This window comes from Xyrauchen texanus, chromosome 11 (assembly GCF_025860055.1).
Source record: "Xyrauchen texanus isolate HMW12.3.18 chromosome 11, RBS_HiC_50CHRs, whole genome shotgun sequence".
NCBI classification, from domain to species: domain Eukaryota; kingdom Metazoa; phylum Chordata; class Actinopteri; order Cypriniformes; family Catostomidae; genus Xyrauchen; species Xyrauchen texanus.
Window position 1 is genome coordinate 8,038,676 of NC_068286.1, and position 25,212 is coordinate 8,063,887.

Sequence of the window (25,212 nt, forward strand, 5' to 3'; positions counted from 1 at the left end):
TGAAACGTATGACTTTCTTCTGCAGAACTCAGACGAAGATATTTTCATAATGTATGATATCTGTTTAATCATACTGTACAATGCAAGTCAATGGGGTTCAACTTTCAAGATCCTTTAAGGGATAGTTCACCCAAAAATGAAAATTCTCCCATCATTTACTCACCCTCATGCCATCCCAGATGTGTATGACTCTTTCTTCTGGAGAACACAAATTAAGATTTTTAGAAGAATATCTCAGCTCTGTTGGTCCATACAATGCAAGTGAATGGTGACCAAATCTTTGAATATCCAAATATATAGTGATCCAATCGATTTTGGGTGAGAACAGAGCAAAATATAACTATTATTACTAATGAAATTTTGACCTCAGCCGTCTCTTTGGTGATTGTTATTTCAAGAAAGTCATACACATTTGGGATGGCATAAGGGTGAGTAAATGAAGAGGGAATTAGCATTTTTGCGAGAAAGGTCATCCATATAAATCTTGATATCTGCAGTCTCCTTGGTGCAATCATGATTAACATTTTGGTTTATCACCCAAAACCATATTGCTTCAGAAGACATGGATTAAACCACTTGAGTCATTGTTTTTGGAGCTTGAAAGTTTTGGACCCCATTGACTTGTATGGAAAAACAGAAATTGTATATCCTTCAAAAAAAAATCTTCACTTGTGTTCCGCAGAAGAAATAAAGTCAAATGAGTTTGAGACGGCATGGGGTGAATAATAATGTGACAGTTATGATTTTTTGGTGAACTATCCCTTTAACATTCAAGAAAAAATATTGGGTTCTCCAAATATGCAAAGTGTGCACTTATATTTTCTCTCTTGGCTCATAAATGTTTAAGCTTAATTATTCCAAAGTTCTTTGTTTTCATTATCTTTTGAATTAACTGTCTTATCTCAGTTGATCAAGGCCCCGGCAACAAGCCAACATACATTTGACGCACTCCTTGACTTCAGCAAAGCTTTAGAGAAACATCCTGTATCATGTCAAATAATTGTTCTGCGATCAGCAATTTTACGCTAAGGCAAGCATCACTATTACTGTTGCTCATAATTACTATCAAACAACTCAAAAATACCTTAGCAACCACATTGCATTACCCTAGCATTGTCATTTTTCATTGTGCAGCTTCATTATATTGTGGGATAATAATTAATACAGTAGCACTCAACTCTTATTTGCTGTCTCCTCTCAGGATACTTCAGGTATTATAGTGAATCACTTGCTGGTTCCTTACATAATGGAAGCTATTTGACTACATGAAAGAGGTACATTCAAACAGTAGTCAATTTAATGGAGGTGATGATTATGATGAGGATAAAAGTGATGGATACTCGAATAGATTTTCAACCCAGATTACCGTGTTTGATCATGCTGTGTGTTTCTTCTCAGGTCACGCTCCAAAGAAGACATTGATGTGGCCATGAAGCTTGGTGTGTGTGTGTGTGTGTGTGTGTGTGTGTGTGTGTGTGTGTGTGTGTGTATGTGTGTGTGTGTGTGTGTGTGTGTGTGTGTGTGTGTGTGTGTGTGTGTGTGTGTGTGCGCGTGTGTGCGTGTGTGTGTGTGTAGGTTGGCATGCGATGGATCCTGATAACCCCCTGTTTGTTGCCTGCCCCTTGCTCAACAAATTGGTGGCAGAGGGCAAATTGGGCAAGAACACCGGTGAGGGATTCTACAAGCACAAATAATGGAAGTGAAGATTACTAGTCTTGCATCATTCAATAAGAGAACAAAAGGATAGGCGACAACAAAATGGTCTGGACGGAACTAGAAGTCCAGAAAAGACTGTTTGATCATGAAACACAGCTTAATTTTAATGTATGAATCCAGGAATTAAACCTAATTAGGGTGATCAGATGTCACTACACTTACTGCCTTGCAATGATTGTTAAAACTTTCCATCCATTGATATTGAATGTGTAAGTAATATTGTGAACATTAAAATATCTGAAAATGGCTTTTATAATTATTGATTATTATTTAAACATTAAAGGAACAGTTCACCCAAAAATAAAAATGATCTCATCATTTAATCACCCTCATGTCATCCCAGATGTGTCTGACTTTCTTTCCTCTGCTGAACACAGATGAAGATTTTTAGAAGAATGTCTCAGCTCTGTTGGTCCATACAATGCAAGTAAATGGTGACCAAAACTTTGAAGCTAAGAATGTACATAATAAAGGCATCATAAAATACTCCATTCGACTCCAGTTCTTAGATCCATGACAACTGAAGTGATATGATAGTTGTGGATGAGAAACAGATCAATATTTGTCCTTTTTGTACTATAAATTCTCCTCTCTTCCCAGTAGGTGGCGATATGCACGAAGAATGTGAAAGTTGGGATTTATTGTTAAAAAATTACTTAAATATTGACCTACTTCTTACCCACACCTATCTTGAGCCAAACCAATGGATGACTTTATTCCTTTATGTACTTTTTTGAGCATCAAAGTTCTGGCCACCATTCACTTGCATTGTATGGACCAACAGATGGAATATTCTTCTTAACATCTTGGATTGTGTTTCGTATAAGTCAAACACCTCTGGGATGGCAAGGGGTGAGTAAATGATGAGATTTATTTTTATTTTTGGATGAACAATCCCTTTAACATATATAAATGTACCTTTAATCTCTGACATCGGCAAGAAATACAACGAGTACATTTAAAAAAGAAAACTTTTATTATCTTCAACAATTCTCTTAGTGATTCTAGCGGGTAATGTGTTGTTTTCATTTAGTCATTAACAGGAAACGATTTCATGTTTTGAGTCAAACTTCATTATAAATCACATTTGTCCACAAGAGGTCGTTGCTCTCCAATTTATTGTTCGAAACCGCTTCTCGAGGCCTCAAACGGGACAAGTCACGTGATTTTAGCTAACGCGGCTTTGCTTCATCGTTTCGAAAAGTTTCGCAACAGGGTGTGATGCTAGGGGCATTTCCCCGCTAGATTTTCCATGTGTCCCCGCCAGAAACTTATGACCCCTCATCCCAGTCCAATGAAGCATCTAGTACCACCCTTGGTTCAAACAAACCTGACATATTCAATCAAGATTTGCTGATTTGCGATCATCTCGACTCATGTTCTTAGCGAAACACACAGTCACAGTTATTAAAATGAAAAATATGTGGCTAACATATGGCAGTAAATAATTTACAAAGCATTGTCAGTGTACGCTTTTGACTGGAGTTGCATTTACATGCCTGTGACCAGCAGATGTCCTCAGCGTGCGTGTTTCGAGAGCGTCAAGTGAATCAGGAGTCTTGTTTAGTCTTTCTTTGTAACTTGCACTGTGTTTAATGCCTGGCGTTACAGACTATTTTTCTAAATCAAACCGATTGCAATGAGCTCTCTGTATATACATATATATATATATTACATAAAAATATTTGTGCTACAAGTATATAACAAGCTCAGTGTCCCAAGATGCCCTTGCTGTGGATCTGCATTACATTTTGGCATGGAGAACATGCATTGAAGCTCTGAAAATTCTCTTATCATTTACTCGTCCTCATGCCATCCCAGATGTGTTTGACTTTGTTTCTGCTGCAGAACACAAACGAAGATTTTTATAAGAATATCTCAGCTCTGTAGGTCCATAAAATGCAGGTGAAGCGTGACCAAAACTTTGAAGCTCCAAAAAGCACATAAAGGCAGCATAAAATTAATTAATACAACCCAGTGGTTAAATGTATACTAGCTGAAGCAATATGATAGGTTTGGGTGAGAAACATAGACATTTTATTACTATAAATATCCACCTTTGACCAGCCCAGACCAGTAGGTGGCAATATGCACAAAGAATGTTGAAGTGAAAGTAGAGATTTATAGTAAAAAGGACTTAAATATTGATCTGTTTCATCCACATGTAACATATTGCTTCTGAGGATATGGATTAAACAACTGGTGTCATATGGATTACTTTTATGATGCCTTTCTATGCTTTTTGGAGCTTCAAAGTTCTGGGCACCTTTCACTTGCATTTTATGGACCTAAAGAGCCGAGATATTCTTCTAAAAATCTTCACTTTTGTTCTGATAAAACAATCTGGGATGGCGAGTAACTGATGAAAGAACTTTTTCATTTTCGGTTGAACTATTCCTGTAAGCATTCACAAAAATGTTTTCCAAACCTAAGTATGCAATATCTAATATAAATGGTTCACACATCTATATGCATGTAATTTCCATTGTTGCAAGCATCCTTTGATGGAAAACACTTATGGGACATTTTAGATTTTGAGGATGTTGTTGAGCTTTAGAAATATTCTGTCAATATTATTCAGCAATCTCAAATTAAACAATGGGAATATTACAAACATGCATTTATAATAAACATATAACTGGAAGCCAATTTTTAAAACTTACGCTGTTATTTTTCCAAATAATTAGTGCAGTCCAGAATAGTCACAATAAAGCGCATGGCAGATAGCCTGCTCTGAAGACACACTTTATAATGTATGAATTTCATATTGCATTTAGATAAAGTATCAAATTAAGTCGCATATTAAAGTAAATCATTTTAGACTTTTTCTCCAAACTAATTTCTCTTTTCTAACCACTGTTTGAAATTACTTTTAACCAGCTGGTTCAATTTTTAAGTTCACAGATATTGTGATACTATCTTGATGGCGTAATCAATAATCTGTGCTTTTTCCTTCATCTTCTACCAGGAGATGGAGCCATATAATCCGGTGCGTAGCAGTCATTTTAAAAGTGTGTAAGTGTGTGTGTGTGTATGTGGGGGGTGGGGGGGGGGGGGTATTTTTGTGCTTGTGCATTGTGGGATTTAAATATATCTTAGTGGCTCGAGTGTTTTGACTACATTCACCAAAATGAGTTCAGATCCATAAAATTATTTGTTCAGTGACCATTTCTGGTGATGCCATATAGTGGGGACAAATTATTGTGTTGTGTGAAATTAGTTCATTTGAATCAACAAATCAAAAGAAAAGTTTATTCTTGTCCAACTTTTATGTCTACAGACCTACAAAGAGATTTCAGTAGTGGTTTCATGCATTATAAGTAGAAAGCAAATCTATAATTTCCCTACAGATTGTGAGCAGCTAAGCATGACTATCAAAAGACAACAATAATAATCTTATAATAATTATGAGTTTCAATAACATCTGTTTGTTTTCATGTATAAAAGATCATGTCAACATATCTATTGACTTCAGTAAAATGCCGAAGAGTTCTGAGAACACAGCAGATCTCTCTTTTTTACAGTTTGTCGACTGCACATTAACATAGAGGTAAAAAACAGGAGCCGATATTAAAAATAGCTTTACACATTTAACACAGATCTAGTAATCTTCTTAAAGTGGCAAAAAACATCAGATTAAACTATTACCTCACAAACAATGTAAAAAGCATAATTTAATGAAGACTCATGCACTGATATAAACTCCACTTATAATGTGTGCTTAAAAGAAGGATTGTCCTTTGTTTTTTCTGCAGTGCATTTCACATAATGCTGCCAATCAAGAACAATATGCCAATAAATAACTCTCATTTGTGTGTTCCTCATCTCTAGATTATTCATTTAGATCAACATCAATGCAGATTAAAAACATGGATAAATGAGCTTCATTGAAAGCAACTTTGTAGAAATGAAATGGAACCACGTTGATTAGACTGTCTGACTGACGGCCTATTACGAAAGGGTTGTTTCAGCTCATGAAACTCACCATTGGCTGGATGGTTACTCAATCAGCCCAAAGTAACAAAACACAAAGAATACTGTAAATCCACCATTTGGACTCTTTATGGGTTTAGCGATAGGCCACAACATTAAAACCACCTGACTAATATTGTGTAGGTCCCCCTCATGCCGCCAAAACATCTATAGCATTCTGAGATGATATTATTCTCACTACAATTGTACAGAGCGGTTATCTGAGTTACCGTAGACTTTGTTAGTTCAAACCAGTCTGGCCATTCTCTGTTGACCTCTCTCATCAACAAGGCGCTTCCGACCACAGAAGGGTCAACAGAGAATGGCCAGACTGGTTTGTACAAAAAAAGTCTACAGTAACTCAGATAACCACTCTGTACAATTGTGCTGAGAATTGTTGGTGCTGTTTTGGCGGCACGAGGGGGACCTACACAATATTAGGCAGGTGGTATTAATGTTGTGGCTGACCGTTATATATATATATATATTATATGTATATATTATTGTGGATCGGAGGGGGGTGGGGCCAGGCTGGAATGTTGCACGCCCGGTCCCCAGTCAGCCTGATGGGGCGCGCGAGGGATAAAGGCGGTTCGAGAGAGAGAGAATTACGGGCATGTCCGTCATGTGTGTGTTAATAATTGTGTGTTTTGGTTTAAGTTTTCATTAAATTATTATTTATATTGACAAGCCGGTTCTCGCCTCCTCCTTGCCCATCTTAACCCCCTTACAATTATAATTACAAATCAGAACATTGTCAATGGAAAAGAGCATGGGGTTGTATTGGCAATTGATGTTATTTATTGGAACAGATCTCTTTGTTTACTTGTAGTCAAGCAAACTGGTTCAAATTGTAATGGTTCAACATCTAGGCTTCCCTTTGTATGAGCAACACATCTCACGAAGTGACCTTTGACTGTTTGCTACTTGAAGATGACACAGAGGTTCAGAGCAATGACACAATTTACCAAAAGTCAAGTTAAAATGTAAGAATGAAAAGGATAAAAGCTATTCACATAAGCTTGGGTTAGGATTTGACTAAAGGAATTCAACTGACAAGGCATTGGGAGCAATTTGTTTGCATGAAAAAAGTGAAATGCTTAGATTTCCCTGACTGTTAAAGATCGGTCAAGGATTCAGAAATGTTTGCATATGTGAGATAACTTCCTGGAAAACTGATGGTGGCCTATAGTGCATTAAGTGACATTTAAACATTAAAAATAAAAAAAACATGCAGAACTTCCTACATGCATGTTCTGTCATAGCGCATCTGCCGTTTGTGCTTTAAGAGAATAATGTATGTCATTGCATTATTATATAGCTACTGTATATAGATATATCTTTTCATTTTTATTATTATGCACTTAAGGCCGAATAGTGATTTAAATGCACACTAGAATTAATCCTCAAAGCTAACTGCATTTTATTGGCTAGTCATTTTAAGACACCTTTTAAAGCTTCCCTAGAGATGTCTGTGAAATATTCATAAATTCTGATGCTCGTTATAGAATTTAGAAAATGTGCTCTGTCTCCTAAACAGATATTCTCAACAAACATTTCAGTGTATCAATACAAAAAAAGAAACATACTGTAGAAAGAGTTCAGTCAAAGATGCCTATTTATTTTCATAAAAAAAAGAAATGTTGAAACAGTCTGAATGTGACCACTTGGAAGCAAAGTGCTAGGCCAAGTTAACGGTTCAAAATATGACAATGTAAAAAAAAAAAGAAAGGATTTGAAAATACTAAAAGAGAGCATTAAAATGAATAAACCGTGGAAATAAACATGTTAAATAACTACTCTATTACCTACCAGAGAGAGAGATAGAGAGAGAGAGAGTGAGAGAGAGAGAGGGGTACACTGAAAGAAAAAGAAAGACTGCCAAGTGCTGGGGTAAATATATATAGATATATATCTGCTTCATTTGTCAATTTAGATCAATAAAATAGAGGTCTCTGGGTACCAACTCTTTCACCTTTGTCCTAATGTTGCCTGCAAAAATACCAAGAAAAGTGACATCCAGACATCTCTTTTAAAAAGTACACATTGAGCATTATTTTACATCTGCGCAAGACTGAGAAGTCAATATTTGTTACAAACAGTTATCAAAGACTTTCAATGTTATTTCTGCAAGATGCTTCTGCAAGAAAAATGGCTTTCCAGTCTTCAAGCTTATTTTCATATACCTTTATATATATATATATATATATATATATATATATATATATATATATATATATATAACATAATAAAAAAAATCACTTAAAATATACACCAAGAAATTAAAAAAGAATTCAAAAAGCATTCAAAATAAACTTGAACCCAAGATTTAAAAGATTAATCAAAACATTGATGCTTTTTTGCACCAATGTGTCAAAACGGAACCTACAGAGATCATTTCCAGGGCAACGTGTGATCCCTAAATGTTGCGACAGTGTGTCGTGAGGTTCATCAAGCCCCTGCGATGCTACATTTCCGGGCCATGAAAGGACGTGAGGGAGTGACATAGTGAACACAAAAACACAGATGTGCCAAATAACTTAGAATAACTTAGGAACAGGTGTAGGGATGTGTGTGATTGTTTACACGTGGCCATATGTGCGCTTTACAAACGGTCGAAGAGCAGAATCAGTGCAATTCCAAAGGCGTTTGGGAGTGAATTAAGGACATGAAATGAAAAGGAACGTTCAAACGAGTTATTCACGGGTCTGCATGAGGGTCTGTGTTGGTGATTGTCAGTTCTCAGTTCAACGTCTCTACAGCAGCGCCTGTGGCCGAGGAGCAGAATCAGGGACCGGGACCCTCTGGAAATTCCGCTGGGATCAAGAGTTGATGGAGGGGTGAAAGGTTGAGGAATCTAGCAGGCTTCCATTTCTAAAAGGGGGCCTGTAGCTGCTGTCATTGCTTTGCAAGAGGAAAAAGTGGATCGCTTTCCTCCTATAAAACACAAAAGGAGAAAGAGACTTGTTAAGGTTACCGAGCTGTAACAAAACAGTGATTTTTAGATAAATTCACCATCTTATATTATATTATTAGTACATAAAATATTTAGTAATTTAATTCATCATCATTCATAATAATAGTAAAGTCTCTGTGACCCTAAAGAGAACCTTCTAAGTTCATATTATGGGGTCGTTTTGGGAAATAGACATGTTATGCTATACTCCATCTAAAACAACATTTAACTAATTCATTTATAATTATTATGCATTGTTTGCAGTTTTATGACCTCATACTGATTGAGGGACTTTTAAAAATTCCTTTGTCACACCACAGAAAATTAAATTACTATTTAAAATAAACAAGATAAAACAAATGGTGGAAAAGTTTAAATGTTGACCAGTCACAAAATATAAATACAATTTCTGCAAAGTTACATGCTATCCTCTATCTAAAACGATTTTAGACAACATTTAGCTAATTATTTTATAATTATTATGCATATTGTGCATTACGTCATATTGAGGAACCTTTAAAAATGAATTTGTCTCACCACAGGACCATTTAAAATTATCTAAAAGATAAGAAAAGGTGATTAAAAATGGTGCGAAACCTTGTTTACCAGTTAAAGCACCTAAATACTAGGGCTGTCAATTTAACACGTTAATTCAATGTGATTAATTATATTAAAAGATAATGCGTTTAAAAAAATATACACATTTAATCAGGACTGTTATAGGGAATATCCCTAGAATCGGAGCAATTCAAGCTTAAAATACTCTTTTCTCCAGGGGGCAGTAAGCAAAACTCCAGCTGTCAAGGCAAAGCGCATCTTACACAGAGAACACTTGCCCACAGCAGACAGCACAAGAGGAGGACTCGTTCTTGCGTTCAAGCACAGATTTATGGAATGCAAATCCAAACGCAGGGGTTTTACTACGTTTCAAACAACATTTAACTTGACGCAGCGACCTAAAATGGTATGTTTATAACGTAACGCAACAAAAGTGAGGTGCTCCAAAAGTGTCCGTCCGACACATGTGCACATAGATGCCTCCTTAGACAAGCCCTAATAATAAATACATCTCTGACAGCCTGACAAATTGAATTGCAAAAAGGATTGTTTGAACTGCTGGCGAATGATTGGCATATGTTCAATAATTTAATCATTGTAAATATTGAACTATTGTTATTTGAGGGGCTTTCTCAATAAATATTTATATTTGCGATTAATTCGATTAATTAATCAGCATTCCATGTAATTAATTAGACAGGCCTACTAAATACATACAATTTTAACCTAAAATCTTGACTTTATAAAAAAGCCGTATGCCAATATAACTCTGGCAAGAGATACATTGCAGTGCTCCAATGTGGAATACTGATGTTAACAAATACTAATAATGCAAAATGATTCCAATGAGTTCTCATTTCTTTCTCAGACTATAATATGAGTAAGCTATGCTAAAGTTTGCAAAACAATTGGAACACATTGCAATCTTTTTTATAGACCGATATATGCATTTTTACTAAACTGTAACTTTCTGCAAAAAACAGCAAGACTCCAAAATCTTCCCAAGCTTGCCAATTTGAAGGAAGAGAACATTTCCCCCTTCCAACATTCATCAAGAACCCCAAAGTTCACATCACAAAATGTTTGTCCAATTCGAATCCCTTTCGAGATGTGAAATATTAAACGCAACAGACTCTATTTTGGTCGACAAGCTGTATGGGGGCCATTTCAGCAAAGGGCATCAAATGGAATTCCTGATCAAAGTGAAAAGTACAAATACAGGAGCAAACCTCTGATGGATGGAGCACTAGAGAGAAAGAGAAATGGATAAAATACTAAAAGACTTGTAGTGGGCTCCTCCCTGGTGCTGAGGTCGAATTCAAAATTTTCTGCGAGTTGAGCTCCCTAACTGCACCCTGGACTGCTTTCACACATAAATACACTCATAGATGCACACACCACTCCACCTGTGTGGACGCCTTAATGACATGTGGATGAAAGGCAACTACTCTTCCAGTGAGAGCTGACCTGGGGTCTTAACGAGATGAGAGAAAGAGCGGCACAGGATAAAGTGAGAGCGGCGAGGCAGTGGGGGTGGTGATGGCCAGAGGGCCCCAAAGCTTTTATTTATCTCCTGTGACAACTCTTTTCATCCTATGATCTCAAAGCCTCCCTCTGCCCTGCGCACCCTTCCTGGAGAGCGTTTCCCCTTCCCTGCCACAGATGAAAAAGGCTGGCATGCTTTTCTGCCTTTCTCTGACAGGGAGGAGGAGGACAGGGGGGGGTGGTTGTAGAGGTTAGGTTAAGCTGTTGGACTATGCTTTACGGTCCACTTCGATACAAACGCAGGTATTGAAAAACAAATTCCCATTTGTGCTATGGAATGCCGAGGCTTGATTCGCAGGAAATGAAGCACTCGTTTGTATTTGAGGACCAGCCACTTTCAGTCCTTCTCGCGGGCTTTCTCACGCAGTAGCAAGGCTGCCTTTGATGTGTCGGAGGTTAAAATAACAGGCATGGCCCTCTGTCTCTCAATTGGCCAATCAAAAAGGCTGCAGCTGGAACCAACAACACTTCCTTCCCCCTGTCTAACCTTCACTTTACCCCAAACCAGTGTAAGTGACATAAACTGCTCATAGAGTATGAAAAACAAATTATATACAGAACAAAACATTCACCAGAGGGAGTTACAGTTGGGAATTTTTGGGTTTGAAACGCTATAGTTAACTTTGATAGCCAACCTTGTCTCATAGTGAAAATGTAACTCTGTATAAATCTTTCTAATCTGACTCACTCACTGCACCGCAGCTCGTTACCTTTGGTCAAATCTGACTCAAAAGGAACATAGAACTGTTTTTCTGTTAAATCAGTGTAATTACTTTATTCATATGAGTTTATACGAGTAAATGGTAAGTATGTTAATATAAAAGTATGCAAAGAATCAGAAACAGAATCATGTGGCCTTGTAAGAATGACAAGCCAAAGTAGCAATTGTGTTTTGGAAAAAGAAATGGTTGATGTTTCACCCCCAAAAATAACAGGGTACCTGAAAAGCGTAATTTCTGTGTATAAAGAAACTGTTTCTATGGACACTTAGCTGTACATGAGAGCAACTGGAAACAGAGAGAACAGTCAAAAGCTTCCATGACATTACGATAAAACACTGGCAGCAAATGAGTGTTTGGAAGAAGAGCCCAAATCTTGGTTGTGTTAAGTCTAGTCAGCTGAAAAGGTCCACTTTCACTCCAGACTGACTTTGGACCAGTGACCTTATGTTGTAGCACTTGGCTTCGAGTCTGGTTTGGCAATGTCCTTCAAAGCTGTGAGTTTATAAAAATTCAACAGGCACTATAACTGACAATCTGCCAGGAGGAAGAAGAAAATAAAACGGGAGTAATAAAAACAGCACCTGGAAGAAAGTTTGGTTTTAAACAAACCGCTTCGTTCTGTCAGCAGTTCCTTTGGCCCTGAGACAGTAACTTTAAAGAGGAAAAAACTCCTACACAATTACGTCTTTATAACTACATGGAAACCAACTGTGGCTGAGGAGAGAGAAGGAAGGGGGGCTTTCTCCTGCGATTTCCCTTCCACTTTCTAAATAGGTTAAGGGAGCAAGAAAGTTGACCTAAAAAGTGCTCTCAACAAAGTAGGAGAATGCTCAATACAACAAAAATTACCAGGAAGCAAAGGGTGGATATTCCAGAGGTGGCAGTGAGTGGGGTCTACCCACATCTGAGGAGTGGTGGCCGGGATCCCAGGCTCAGCCCGAGCCCAGGAACAACGTGCTCCTACAAAGCCTAAGCTGCAAGCCAAAGCGGCACTATCAAAGACAGCACAATGACTGCTCCCCTCCATTGCCCGGCTGCTTCAAAGGGCTTGACACCACTCACAGTCAGCAGCAGGAGGGAGGGACGGAGGAAAGGAGGAGGGAGAAGTGGGGGTTCTGCCTGCTTTCACAATGGGAGCCAGATTTACTCCCTAGGAGAGGAACTCCAGCAAAATGCAGACGACGGTTGGGGCGTGAAAAAGTAAGAGAGAAAAGGAGAGAGCCAGGAGGAAATGTAATAGACACCACATAACTTTACTGATCCATGTGCTGCTTAGCATGCTAAGTTATGGCTTACATCTGGCCACATGTGACTCAACACCATCCAAACATAATACAAATTAGAAATAGTAGGGGGTGATTGTAACTATTTCAAGTCATGAAAGCACTTGAATAGCCTTTAAACAGAATGACTTCAAAAGTTATACAAGCTCTGATCATCGCACCTATACCAGCAAAACTGGACTCTGGATGAGCAGGCCTCTTTATAGCACTTTGGAGTCTCTCAGCTTTTGGTTTACTCTGTCCTCAGTATTACTAAGCGGCTTAAGTAACGGACATTAAAACTTCTCTCTTAGGGCACAGTGTTTTCCCCAATGGGCTATACAATTTTTGAACAGAGCTATCCATTAGCATTCCCATTCATTTCGATGTCATTTGCTCAGCTAGCGCAGGGTTCAACAGAAGTGCACAATCTGGAGGCTTCCAGATTATATATCTATCATATGACCGATCACTTGTCAATGGCAACAGATAGGGTGTAGGGTGTAGTTCCAGCATCTACCAGCAGGGGCTAATGGGGATCCGCTTACCAGCCAATTCCTGACCCCTGGTTTTTCACAGCCATAATACAGGTCCAGGTCTTTCCAGTCCAAAGAAGAAAAAAGGTGGCATCCCACAAGTCGGTTTTAAGCTGTAAGCTTCATTTATACAGTCATTCGAAAATCACATGGAGTCTGTGAAAGTGGGGATTAACTCTTTCCCCGCCAGCGTTTTTAAAAAAAAGTTGCCAGCCACCACCAGGGTTTTTGACGATTTTCGCTAAATTTTAATGGCCCGCAGAATATTTTCTTCCATGAATATATGAAGATGCTATATATCAAAATAAAGATCTGGGCCTCTGCTTTTAGGCAAAAAAAACGGTTTTATTTTATCTTCATTTGTTCTTTTTGTATTGCGACTTGAACAGAGGTAGGTTTTGTCAAAAAACAACATTTCAGACAAAAAGCTGAGAAAAAGGCATGTTTATGTCTGATATTTTGAGCTTCTCAATACTCCACTTCTTCATGTTTGAGACGATCGCAGTCTGTTTCTTTGATCAAAGAGTTGCGTACTCTTTCAAAACATGCGCAGGGGTCTTCTTTACCGTATAACACCTAAAACACGGAAACCCGGAAAATTCCGTGTTTGGCGGGGAAGCGTTTTTTCATAAAACACGGAAAATTCTGTGTTTGGCGGGGAAAGAGTTAACAGCCCTGCCAATTCAACCAAGTTTTTGGCTCTGCTAATCTCACTTGTTTGATATTATCGATGAGCGTTGATGGGGAGGACTCTCCTGGTCTTGGCAGTGACCAATGAGATTCTTCTAACGCGGAACAACTTACAAACCATTGTCATGCTTGGATCTGATCCAAACTTTGTCCTCGGCCAACGCAAGGGCTCATATTGCGAAAGGCAGATTGCTTTACATGTTGATTGTTTACACAAATGTGTTTCTGGGGTTTGAATCCATTTAAATGATTAATAAAATAAAGTGAATGATTTCTGAATAAAAAATGCTGAACAGTCTGTTTTGAATGTTGACTTGACAAAGCCAACATTCTGCTATTGTACAGACTTGGTTTAGGGTTTCTTCATAATACCTAAACCTTGACCAAAATATCTGACTTTAACCTACCTAAAGCTTTTAGGCTACATCCACCAAACTTGATACAAACTGTCATACTGTTCTGACTCAGGTTACTGTCTTTTCCAACTGATCTAACTAACAGTTTTCCTGTAGTGGATGCCATAAAATAATTATATTGACTGAATGTTCATACGGGCCACATTAAAAATAAAATGTACACATGCACACACAAGGCCTTTAATCAGCTTTAAATTGTGATCATCTTTACCAAAATCCAGTTGTTGAAGCACTGAAAATACTACTCCAAATTAAGAGAATTTGTACATTTTAAACTTACAATAACAAAAATGAAAAAGTTTACCGCTTTCACAGTGTTGAGGCAGAGCGTAGAATATCAAGAACAGAAAGAAGGCACTCTCATTGGCATACAATGGACTTTTGGTTTTGCCCTATCCTGCTCTCCCTCTCTCTCTCTCTCTCTCTCTCTCTCAATCTTTCATCAAAGGCTGACATCAGACTTCTGACCTCAAACATCACAGGCATGGAGCTGGGTAAAGACAGCCTGACTTGGGCACAGCTGTCCAACAGCACTTGCTTTCACATCACAAGGCAAGCCATGAACTCCAGAGCAGCCCATACCTCCACCAGTTTCCCACACTGCCCCACCATTGTGAACCTCTGGAACACTGAAATCTTTGAAACATTCAGTCTCCCATTTATATGGCAAACCTTGTACAAAGTCCTGCCAACAACATCAAACCTAGACAAAGAATAGCATCACTGTAAAAATCAAAAGTGAACCGCTGCATATGCCATTTGAACTGTCAGCGTAAGGAGTCAACGTCCAGGTGGCAACAACAAAGAGACATGTTCAAATGTGTCAAACTATGGTGACTCACAACCTTGGCTTTTCTGAGTGACTAAGACTACATCTTCAGAGCCAGCTATGTTAAAAGACCACCATTGTTACATGGCTTTCACCGCTGCCTGCAAAGAAATGCACAGTGACAAAAAGTAACGGCCCAGAGGGCATGTAGGCCCTAGCTCAGATAACGATCTCAAAGCCTGTAAATCACAAGGGTTCATCTCACAGCTACATCTGAGAAACAGACAGATGAGGACAAGGAAAGGACGTTAAAGTGATGGTAAAGCACAGGAGGTCGGGAGGGAAGGGTTAGGGAAAAAGATAGAAAATTCTCCTAAACTAATATCAATCCAATATCAATTTAATTTTAAGTCAGAGCAAAGGACTGTGTCATAAAGCGGATTAAAAAATAAATACATAAATAAGTAGGGAAAAAAGACCTAACCTTACCTGGGGTATACATCAAATGAAATAAAGATTTTGAGGCTTGAGTTGTTTTTTGCCTTAGAAATACTCAATTGTTCCATTACAAAACCAGTACAATGTCTTCAAAGCTTATGCTAATATGAATAAATTAATGAACATTACATTTATATAGCGCTTTTATGACACTACACTCAAGTTTGCTCAGCACAACTAATTATTGGATCTACGATAGAACGCATTTTGCCATGGTTTCAAAGCTATGGTAGCCTACGAAAAAGAAATAAAAAGAAGAGAGTGCAAAACAGTCTAGTTTGTGTTCGCGAGCCACAGGGTGATGAATTGATCAACCGTAAAACCTTTGTCTGGTTGGTTTCACCGCATCCCATGGCCAGATTTGTCACATATGTGCCACTTTCATGGCAAAAAAGGCATGTGGGGGGACTTAAAGGGACAGTTCACCCAACTTTATTTCTTCTGCAGAGCACAAATTAAGATTTTTAGATTTTTAAAATTCTTTTAGGCCATACAGTTGCTAGTTTATTCACAAAATTAAAAAGATCTGTTCAGGCCAAGTGTGCTAGCATGGGGATTCTTCATTCATAGGGTTGACTGCATAACACACATGGGGCCAAATGGGTGAATGCTAAAGAGTTAGCTTGCATCTGGGTTGACTTTTTAATACCATCCCAGTTTCCAAATGTTTGTGAAAAAAGCCAGTCCAACTTGGTCATGAATCAGGATTGTGTGTTGACAGTGTATGCCAAATTTAAAAAATGGAAGTAATTAATGGGGAAGAAACCTTATAGTGTGGACTTGATGTTCCGAGCTGACTTTTTCAGGATTATTCTGTTCTGTGATCCATCAAACAAACAGTTTGCTTGCAAACGGCTCTTGCTAACAGCATTGGTTTCATGAAAATGATACAACACCATCCAACGCCACAAGCCACACATCAGTCTACAGGGAAAAATATTTCAAAAATATTTTCATGTTGTTCAAAGAAGAGTTTGAAGAAGAAATTCCATACATTAGCACACAAAATGTAAACATAAGCTTTCAAAATGCTAGTGAATTGTTGATTGGTGAACTTTAGGTAGGCCTTTAGGATTAGTCTCATGTTTTTCCAATTGCCAAGAACCACATTATTAGATAGAATGTTTACGACATTATGAAGACCAGAGGTATGGAAGAGGCTCTTACCATTGTTCAGATGTACGCCGTTTTCATCCTCTGGCCTGTACCTGTAGGAAATCATAGCTTTTACATTTCCAGTAAGTGCCTCCAAGTAACACATATGTTCATCTCTGGTCTTTAATGTCAATGTTTAATTAGCTAGTCTATTGAACATGTGAGCATTATCAATTAGTTAACACACTAAATTGTTATTCTCCAGGCTTAGAGCCACATACACACTGAATCGTTAAATGTTGGGTGATAAATAAGCACATGTTGCTAATGAGTTTACAGTGGGCAGAGTTTTTCTGTAAAAGGGTTAGACAAACAGGGTCAGGAAACAGTTAAAAAAAACTTGAAGTAACACAAATTCTTAAAAAAGAACAGACTAATCCTAAAGACTGAATTGTGAGAAGAACAAGATGGAAAGATGAAGGGGTGGGATGTGTTATTCGTAATTTGGCTACAATTTAAAGAGTATACAGAATCATAAATCAACCTACTCTGGATTTTCAGAGGAATGACAAGGCCATAAATTATGTAAATGTTTTAAGCAAGTGATTTAGTGCTTATTATTGTCCTTAATAACATCCTTTTATGATTAAGACTAAAAACAATGTATTTTAGCTGTCTGTGTGCAAGTGTTTGTGTACACAAGCGAGTGTGTGAAGAGGCTGCGATATGCCATAATGAACCCATAACCCCTATATTTGCAAATTAGGCTATATAAAGCAGAGTTAGTGCACTCAATAATGAAACGGGACAAAATACAGCAGGACTGAGGAAAAACAGAGATGGAGAAAAGGTTACTGGGTCTTACCTGGGGCAGGTTCCTGGATCTTTTCCCTCTTCCGCTTCTTCTTCTTCCCCTATAAAAAATCCAAAGGAATATTTAAAGTGCTGGCCCAGCATTCACAGCCACAAGAGCACTCTTAGATTTCCTCAATTTGACAGCTGAAGTCATAAAACACCCATCGGTAATATTAGCTGTAGTTTGGCCCATCAACAAAAGAAAGCAAAAAGCAAACAAAAGAAAACAAAAAAACAAAGTAAACAAAACAAAAAGCAAACCAAAACAAAAAAGTAAACCAAACCAAACACAACAAAACAGATCTGAACCGAACCAAAAACGAAAAAATGAAAAAACAAAACACAAAGCAAACTAAACCAAACCAAAACAAAAAAAGCAAAGTAAAACTAAACAAAAACAAAAAAAACAAACCCAACACAAAGCCAAAACCAAACCAAAAAAAAACCCACAAAGGATAGGCTTGGCCTAATCACAAATTAGAAAATAAAATAAAACACTATGGATCCAGATCCAATAATCTTTCCTACTTCTTCCCAAGGAAAGCTCCACCTCATCACCAATCACAAAGATAAACGAGAATAAAACATCTGCCCCTGCTCCAATTTACATGACAAACACTCCTCTAGAGTGAGAAGTCTGGACTGCTTCAGGATTTGTAGCTTACCCAAAATACCCTGGCAGGATAACTATAGGTATAGATAGCGCTGCACTGTCATTTCACAGTTCAATATGAGTTACGCTTGGTTGCCTGCTGTAAAGTCTGATAATCCACTTATTCAGTCGCTAATCTGTGTATTCTAGCCCTGGCTGACAGAACCAAGAAGCCCAGCGCAGTGCTAACATCTATGACAGAGCAGGGATACGCTCGAAATCCTTAGCACTATTTAAGTGTGTTCCTACTACTAATATATATTTATGGTAGAGATGAAAGTTCATCTGTCTTTGAAGTGTTTCTATTTAGTCCTGATTCCATTTCATTTGGTGATTAGTGCGGAAGCCAGGTTTTAGTTTTAGCATAACATCTTGGCACTTTATATTCAGTGAGATTTATGCCGTTTAAAGCCTAGGCATTCAAAGTTGTCATCACAACACGTTTTTTTAAATGTGAACTCTAATGCTAACTGTCCCGGTGTCTGCGATATTGAGTAAATGGTTAGCATCCAGCCTGATCTGGAATATCAGTAGTTTTTCCAACAAAGGTGTACTGTAAGATGTAACAGTTGTTTTGGCTCCACAATACAAACAGAGGCCTCCATAACAGTAGGTAGGCAAATAAACAAAAAGAAAGCAAATTAAGTATACATTTAGGAGCAAGGGCAATTCCTCATGGAAACACTCCTATGGTTGTATTTCCATTGAATGGCTACCCAAATACAAGTCTAAATTTTCAAAACTAGAAACATCACATTAATAAAACATGCTGAATGAATTTGTGTACATTTATTGTCCGTAAAACCAGTTCGTATAAATTCGTTCTAAAAATCATCATGAAAACATTCTTAAAAAAATTTAATTGTTTGGATGCTGAACAGTTCATTCAGGTATCAGAACGTTTGCTTTAGACAATGATGCAAATTTGACATCAAATAAGCAAATAGTTTTGGTGCAAAAATGTTTTACATTTCGTACTTTCATAAAGTTTAGTTGCATTGGATTTGTCGTAAACAGGCATTTAGACTAAAGCAGAAGAATCTCAATTTTTCCACCTGATTGTACAACAATGTTACTTAAGATAAACATATGTACAAATATTAAAGATAGATAGCATAAAATTGTATGTATGCATATATATTCACCGTTGAAGAGGGTGACACTGCAAACATGCAATCAAAGTAAAGTCACAACATATGACACAACTTTCATTTCAGGCAGTTAGTGTAGACACTTACATAATTGTCTCTGGCAGACCATCCTGGGTAGAGCTGCATGTGGAGCTGCCGTTCCTTACGGGCTAATTCGTAATACTTAGCTTGCTCTTCCCGAGATAAAGCATGCCACTGTTCAGTGCAGAGGAGATTAGAAGGGGATAAAAGTAGTAAATTACTGACATGCACTTTCAAGTTCCTTCTAAAGAGACATGTGCTGGTGTTTTGCAAAAAAATCCTTGTTAACTTTCAGATATTGTGTGTGTGTGTGTGTGTGTGTGTGTGTGTATGTCTGGGGTGGAAGGGAACATGATGAAGAGATTATCATATGCAGCAATGAGGGAAGGCATAAAAAACACGGAACTTTGATTTCATATCAAAACACTGGTTCCAATTTAGCGGTGCTTTACTTCAAACTATTTCAAGGTGCAATTACCCCACACTGCTGTGAAACGGTTCTTTGCTGTGGCTAGCCACCTCAAACCGCGAGGCTTTGGTTAAAGCATTAAACATGTTTAAGTGTTTCTCTTTTTCCAATTCCAAAACGAAGAAACTTGATCTGTTAAACTCGATACGTGCCTGAAGTGACAGAATTTGGAATCATCAGCGCATGTGCTCGCATATTTGTTAAATTGAGTTGGACAGAAGTGCTAACTACCAAAGTTCCCCATTGTGAGAGAGGTTCCATGGTGCAAGAGGCCCCAAGTCTTGAGGGCAAATCAGATACGTACCCTCCGGCCGAGGATCTGATTGATTGCAGCGCTCTCCTTCAGCGTGCATTCCGCCACCACGTTGGCGCGCATCTCTTTCATATATAGCATAAAAGCATTTAAAGGTTTCTTGATGTGAGGTCTTTTGGGCTCCTGCTCCTTTCTCTGCTCGTGTTGAGGTTTCCTGGAGAAACGGTAGAAGAAAGAGTTGAAAGAAAATGCGAAGAGGGGGCTATTATAGGAATAGTTTTCTAAAAAAACAAGTTGACTGTTATTTTTAAAAAATAAAGGGGAGGCTGTTGCCACAGCGACACCATGGAGTGTGAGAGTGACGAATATCTGATTCATCCACCAATCAGAAAGCAGCATGACAGAATGATCTGGGAGCCAGAGCCGAATAGCTAGCATCGGCTTTTAATTAAGTTCAGTTGGGAGCATTCATGCAAAAAGATTACTTCAAGACTAATGGCAACCAAACCTTGTTCGTTCTGACTATGACGCCAACTCTATGACTCTGAGTCACACAATATTTCACTCCCATCAGCGACCTGGACCTGCTATGTCAGGCCGACCACAGTGAATAACCCCTAAACAGTTCAACAGAGCTCTGTCTGGTTAATCTATAACATCATGACTAATAAAGGATAAAATACTACAAACATTTTTGTTAGGTTGGGTCTTGCTATGCCTTGCTTGACAACAAAAATACAGATTTAGGAAACATGATTTGTTGCATGCTAAGCATCATTCTTAAGAGTTCCTACACAATAGGAAAAGCTCAGAAGAAGCGATTGATGGTCAAGAATGCTTAAGGTCCATTTTGAGGGTGTAGAGCTATGTCAGCTTGAAATCAATTGGGAATAGGGTGGATTGGATTTTCGAAAGCATAACTAGACCCACCCATCTGAAATTCTCATTGAACAAAAGATGTCTACATTGTGTCAAAAGTTCAAATGTTCACAACTTTTGGCTGCATGACCGGACATCACATTCGCAAACCCTTAATTTTTCCTCAATGCCATTCCGACACAAAACCGAAATCAATCTACAATCTACTGAAATCAATGGATTCGCAACTCTAATTTACAATTTCTAAATCATGGAAAGCTTGAAGCTGATTGGAGCAAACACTTACATGTGCATCAGGTCTGTATCATGATGCGGCTCGTGCTTAACCTGCGGATTTACGATAGCTGGATGAGGGATTCCTGTGGCGTGGGGTCCAGGAGGGCCTGGAACCATGTGATGGGAGAACCTGAAAAGTGAAAAATAATGGGTGCGTGTAAATGCAAGTGCATGATTCATGGTCCAACTACATAAATAGCTCATCTCAACCATTTGAAGATGATTCATGGCCTCAAAAAATGCCAAAACACCATTATCAATCGACGCCCCATAAAGCAGCTTTAACAGGCTAAGTGTACATTTGGGCAAGTAAATGTGCGATTATAGACAGAACAGTGAAAGGTCATGCTGTTGCCATTATTATCTGGCAATGACTTGTTTAAACTGATTAGGAAATTGAATGGCCTGGAGAGATCAACATAGGCTGTACTTGAAGATTACCTCTCCAATTGCTCAAAAACCAGACATCAGACAGGATAGACATGATATTTAATTTGTCGAAGTGCAATATGGTTTTCCAATATGTTGTACTCTCTTAGGGTCCATAGAATACTGTTTGTTTTTTGTTTGACATTTTTTAATGAAATGTGTTTGGAAAGGCGGATCACAATTTCCCCAACAATCGTCACCCAGGTAAACACAGGACAACACACTGGGCCTCAATCAAGAAAAATGAGCATAATGAATGTGTAAATTGTCACAATCATGAGACAATTTACATACAAAATGTCTTACGAACCATATAACAAATTTGCCTACTCTTGTTTTATGAATGGTGCTCAATAAAGGGAGATTCCGGGTTCAAGTCAAGTTAAGCTCAGTCGACAGCATTTGTGACCACAAAAATAATTTTGACTCATCCCTCCTTTTCTTTAGAAAAAGCAAAAATGTAACACAAAAACTCCTCAAGGTGGGACAACTTTTTGTGTTAAGCTCAATCAAAATAATTTCTGCCATAATGTTGATCAACTTGTATTGAACCCGGAATATACCTTTAAACAAACTGTATATCTAGCCATGTATTCGTTCACATCTAATTAAAATTGCCATCTGTCCTGACTATGGTCAATTTAGCAACAATAGCTTTATTGTGTCTGTACTGGAGGCCCGTTTAGAGCAAACGGAAGTAATTATTTTTCAATCAGTGTTGGCGATATGGAAACCACCAATAGAAGTGTAGACAGTGAAGCTGACCTGATCCGCGCCCTGATAAATGGTTGACTCGGCAACCTCCAACAATTGAATTGTGTGAACGCCACTTCATGTAAAAACTAGGGATGCACCAATGTATTGACTGCCAATATATATCGGCCAATTATTGACCAAAGTATCAGCATATCGGCAATAAGCATGAAAACACCCACGTGAAAAACCAATGGTTTCTTTATAATTAACTAGTAACACACTTTTTAAAAACTCTGTTACATTTGTTAGACTAGTAAATAAAGCTTTTGTAACTCTTTACAGCACAATACCAAAGTAAAACCATGATCTGATGACAAGGCAAAATATCAATATCGGCCTAAAATTTCCTATTGGTGCATTCCTAACAAAACAAAAATGCTCTAGTTCAGAACAACAAAGACACACAGCAAGCACCTTGTGGATGTCTAAACTAGGTTGTCCCAACGCTGGTCCTTAAGTACCCCCAACACAGCCATAGTTTGAATGTCTTTCATATTCCAAAATTCAAGTAATGGAGCCTTTACTAAAAGGCTGGTGAGTTGAGTAAGACGTGCTCAATTAGACAAACATCCGAAATGCCCGATGTTGTGGATACTCCAGGACCTGGATTTTTAAAAGAATGGTCTAAACCATTTGTTTTAATATTGTTGACAATGAATGTGAATGAAAAATGTTACAATTAAAAATTTTGGTTGAACTATTCCTTAAATATAACAATGTACTTATGTGTGGGGTACTCACCATCCCAAAGGGGGGGTCATCTGTCCAACTCCTCCCGGAGAGAGGGGGTAGAAATTGGGAATGTCAGGTCCTGGATGATGCCTGGGCATACCTGCTTCAGTATCCAAGAAGAAGAAGATGAGAAAATAAGATTGCCATGTGTATTTGTGATATAGACACATCTGGAGAACAGCATTATGGCATCAATGCATGCTGCACAGTTGGGGCCTACAGTCCAGTAAGGTTCATAAGCGGATCATGGGATAATTAGGGAAGCTTTCACACGGTTCTAATAAGCCCTGTTGATATGATTTATGGTGCTGGTTGATGTCAGCTGGCCTGCTGTATTAATCTTATCAACCACACTGCTAAAAGCACACCAATGTAAGCACACACATGCACGGACCAAGGTCAAGATTGTGTTTGTGTTTTCAGAGTTAAATCAAAAAGGAAAAGGGGAACTAATGCCCTGGGGGATGAATTAAACTGTCAAAGGAGCATCCTTGGTCCACAACAAAGCCCTGGAGATATACTGTATATCTATAGCGAGTGCATCAAATTTGGAAACAACTCCACATTTCATATTTAGACAAATGTTTCATCTCTAATCACACAGAGCTCAGAAAGTGTTACTCACCACAGAGCAAAGCTTAAATACTGACATGTATATATACAGTAGGCCTTAGACATATTGGTCAAATAATATGCATTTTTCCATGAACGATTGTCAAAATGTAACCAATATTTTGTCACCTTACGTTTACCTATATTTTATACCAGTCCTTAGGCAACAACAATAAGAGAAAGACATCAGCTAAATGAAAACCGGCATTTAAACCACAACACTCATTGTGCTGTTGTGTATTACTGTCAGTTTCCTAAAACACACCTGAGGATTACATTTTATTTTTAACCCTATTGGCTCACCAACTTCCATATAAAACATTGTAGTTAGTATGAAACTGCATTTGCAACCCTTTTTAAATCCATAATGAGGCATATTTGGTGAACTGAATATGCAACGAGAAAAAAAATATTAGGGTAGAATTTGATTTTATACATCAGGAATTGTATAAATCAGTAAAATGGCATTCCATACCAGAGTAGAGCCAGACTTGAATGGGCATTTGCAATTGATTGTGTAGAACCACTCCTCAACTGAAACACGGCACTTTTGAGAAGGACTTTTGACTTGGCCATGAAGGATCAAGGGTTGAGTTAACCCTCGAGATTATCTCAATGTATTCCAGTGGTAACCCTTCTTTTTAAATATATTGATACTTGCCATTATTACTATTTTTTTTACTATTTAAACATTTTAGGCTAGCTTCATTACCTCCGACAGTAGCCTAAAACAATGCATAAATAGCTATGTGGCCCTTGGTTAAATATAAGGCCAAGTGGCCTAAACAAATAAAAAAAATAATAATAATAATAATAATAATTGTAAGATTTACTAATTTCAATTTCATATAAAAATGTAAACAAATTTAACTGAGAAAACTTTAATAAAAATAAATAAATCAATAAATATTTTATGTTTTATTAATTTCATATTTTTAAACATTACACAACTCAATTTCATGGGATTTTATTATGAAATAGAAATGCATAAATCATAAAAATTGGATAAAATATTTATTTGAGTGTAGTATATGTCAGCAGAAAAGGAAAGTCATTATAGAAGCCTGAACAAGTTATAATAATTTTTTTTTAAGAATTAAGAAGACAAATATTTCCTCTTTGGAATAACATGCACTGATGGATCATAGACAATTAGACTACATGTGTACTAAAAACATACATTTGTCCATTTAGATTTCATAAGCCCAATTCAAAACTAATCAAGGGGACTGAAACAAGGAAAACTGCACATTGACCTAAATTCCGTATTCTGAGATCTGAACACTTGAGAAAGACCTATAAATCCAGACATCTCTCAAATGTAAGACTTTCTCATTACAAATGTATGATTTTTCTATTCCACTCCTAGAGCATTTTTTCTGATGAATTAGC

The 25,212-nt window shown here is 37.7% G+C and overlaps 1 protein-coding gene across 3 annotated transcripts in view; it reads right to left on the minus strand.

The window, feature by feature from the left end:
• Positions 1-7,965: 7,965 nt before the first annotated feature.
• The window catches only part of LOC127651618 (lymphoid enhancer-binding factor 1-like), a 44,754-nt gene continuing 27,507 nt past the window's right edge, over positions 7,966-25,212 (minus strand). Inside the window, exons 5-11 of one of the 3 annotated variants that reach the window (XM_052137542.1) lie at positions 23,218-23,308; positions 21,302-21,421; positions 20,188-20,350; positions 19,481-19,588; positions 17,601-17,649; positions 16,808-16,848; positions 7,966-8,625 (exon numbers count right to left, since the gene is read on the minus strand). In XM_052137542.1, the coding sequence (XP_051993502.1) occupies positions 16,814-16,848; positions 17,601-17,649; positions 19,481-19,588; positions 20,188-20,350; positions 21,302-21,421; positions 23,218-23,308 (566 nt within the window). In that variant the 3' untranslated portion in view covers positions 7,966-8,625; positions 16,808-16,813. Of the gene's footprint in view, positions 8,626-16,807; positions 16,849-17,600; positions 17,650-19,480; positions 19,589-20,187; positions 20,351-21,301; positions 21,422-23,217; positions 23,312-25,212 lie in introns of all 3 variants that reach the window. The other 2 variants (XM_052137541.1, XM_052137543.1) reach the window with 2 other exon arrangements.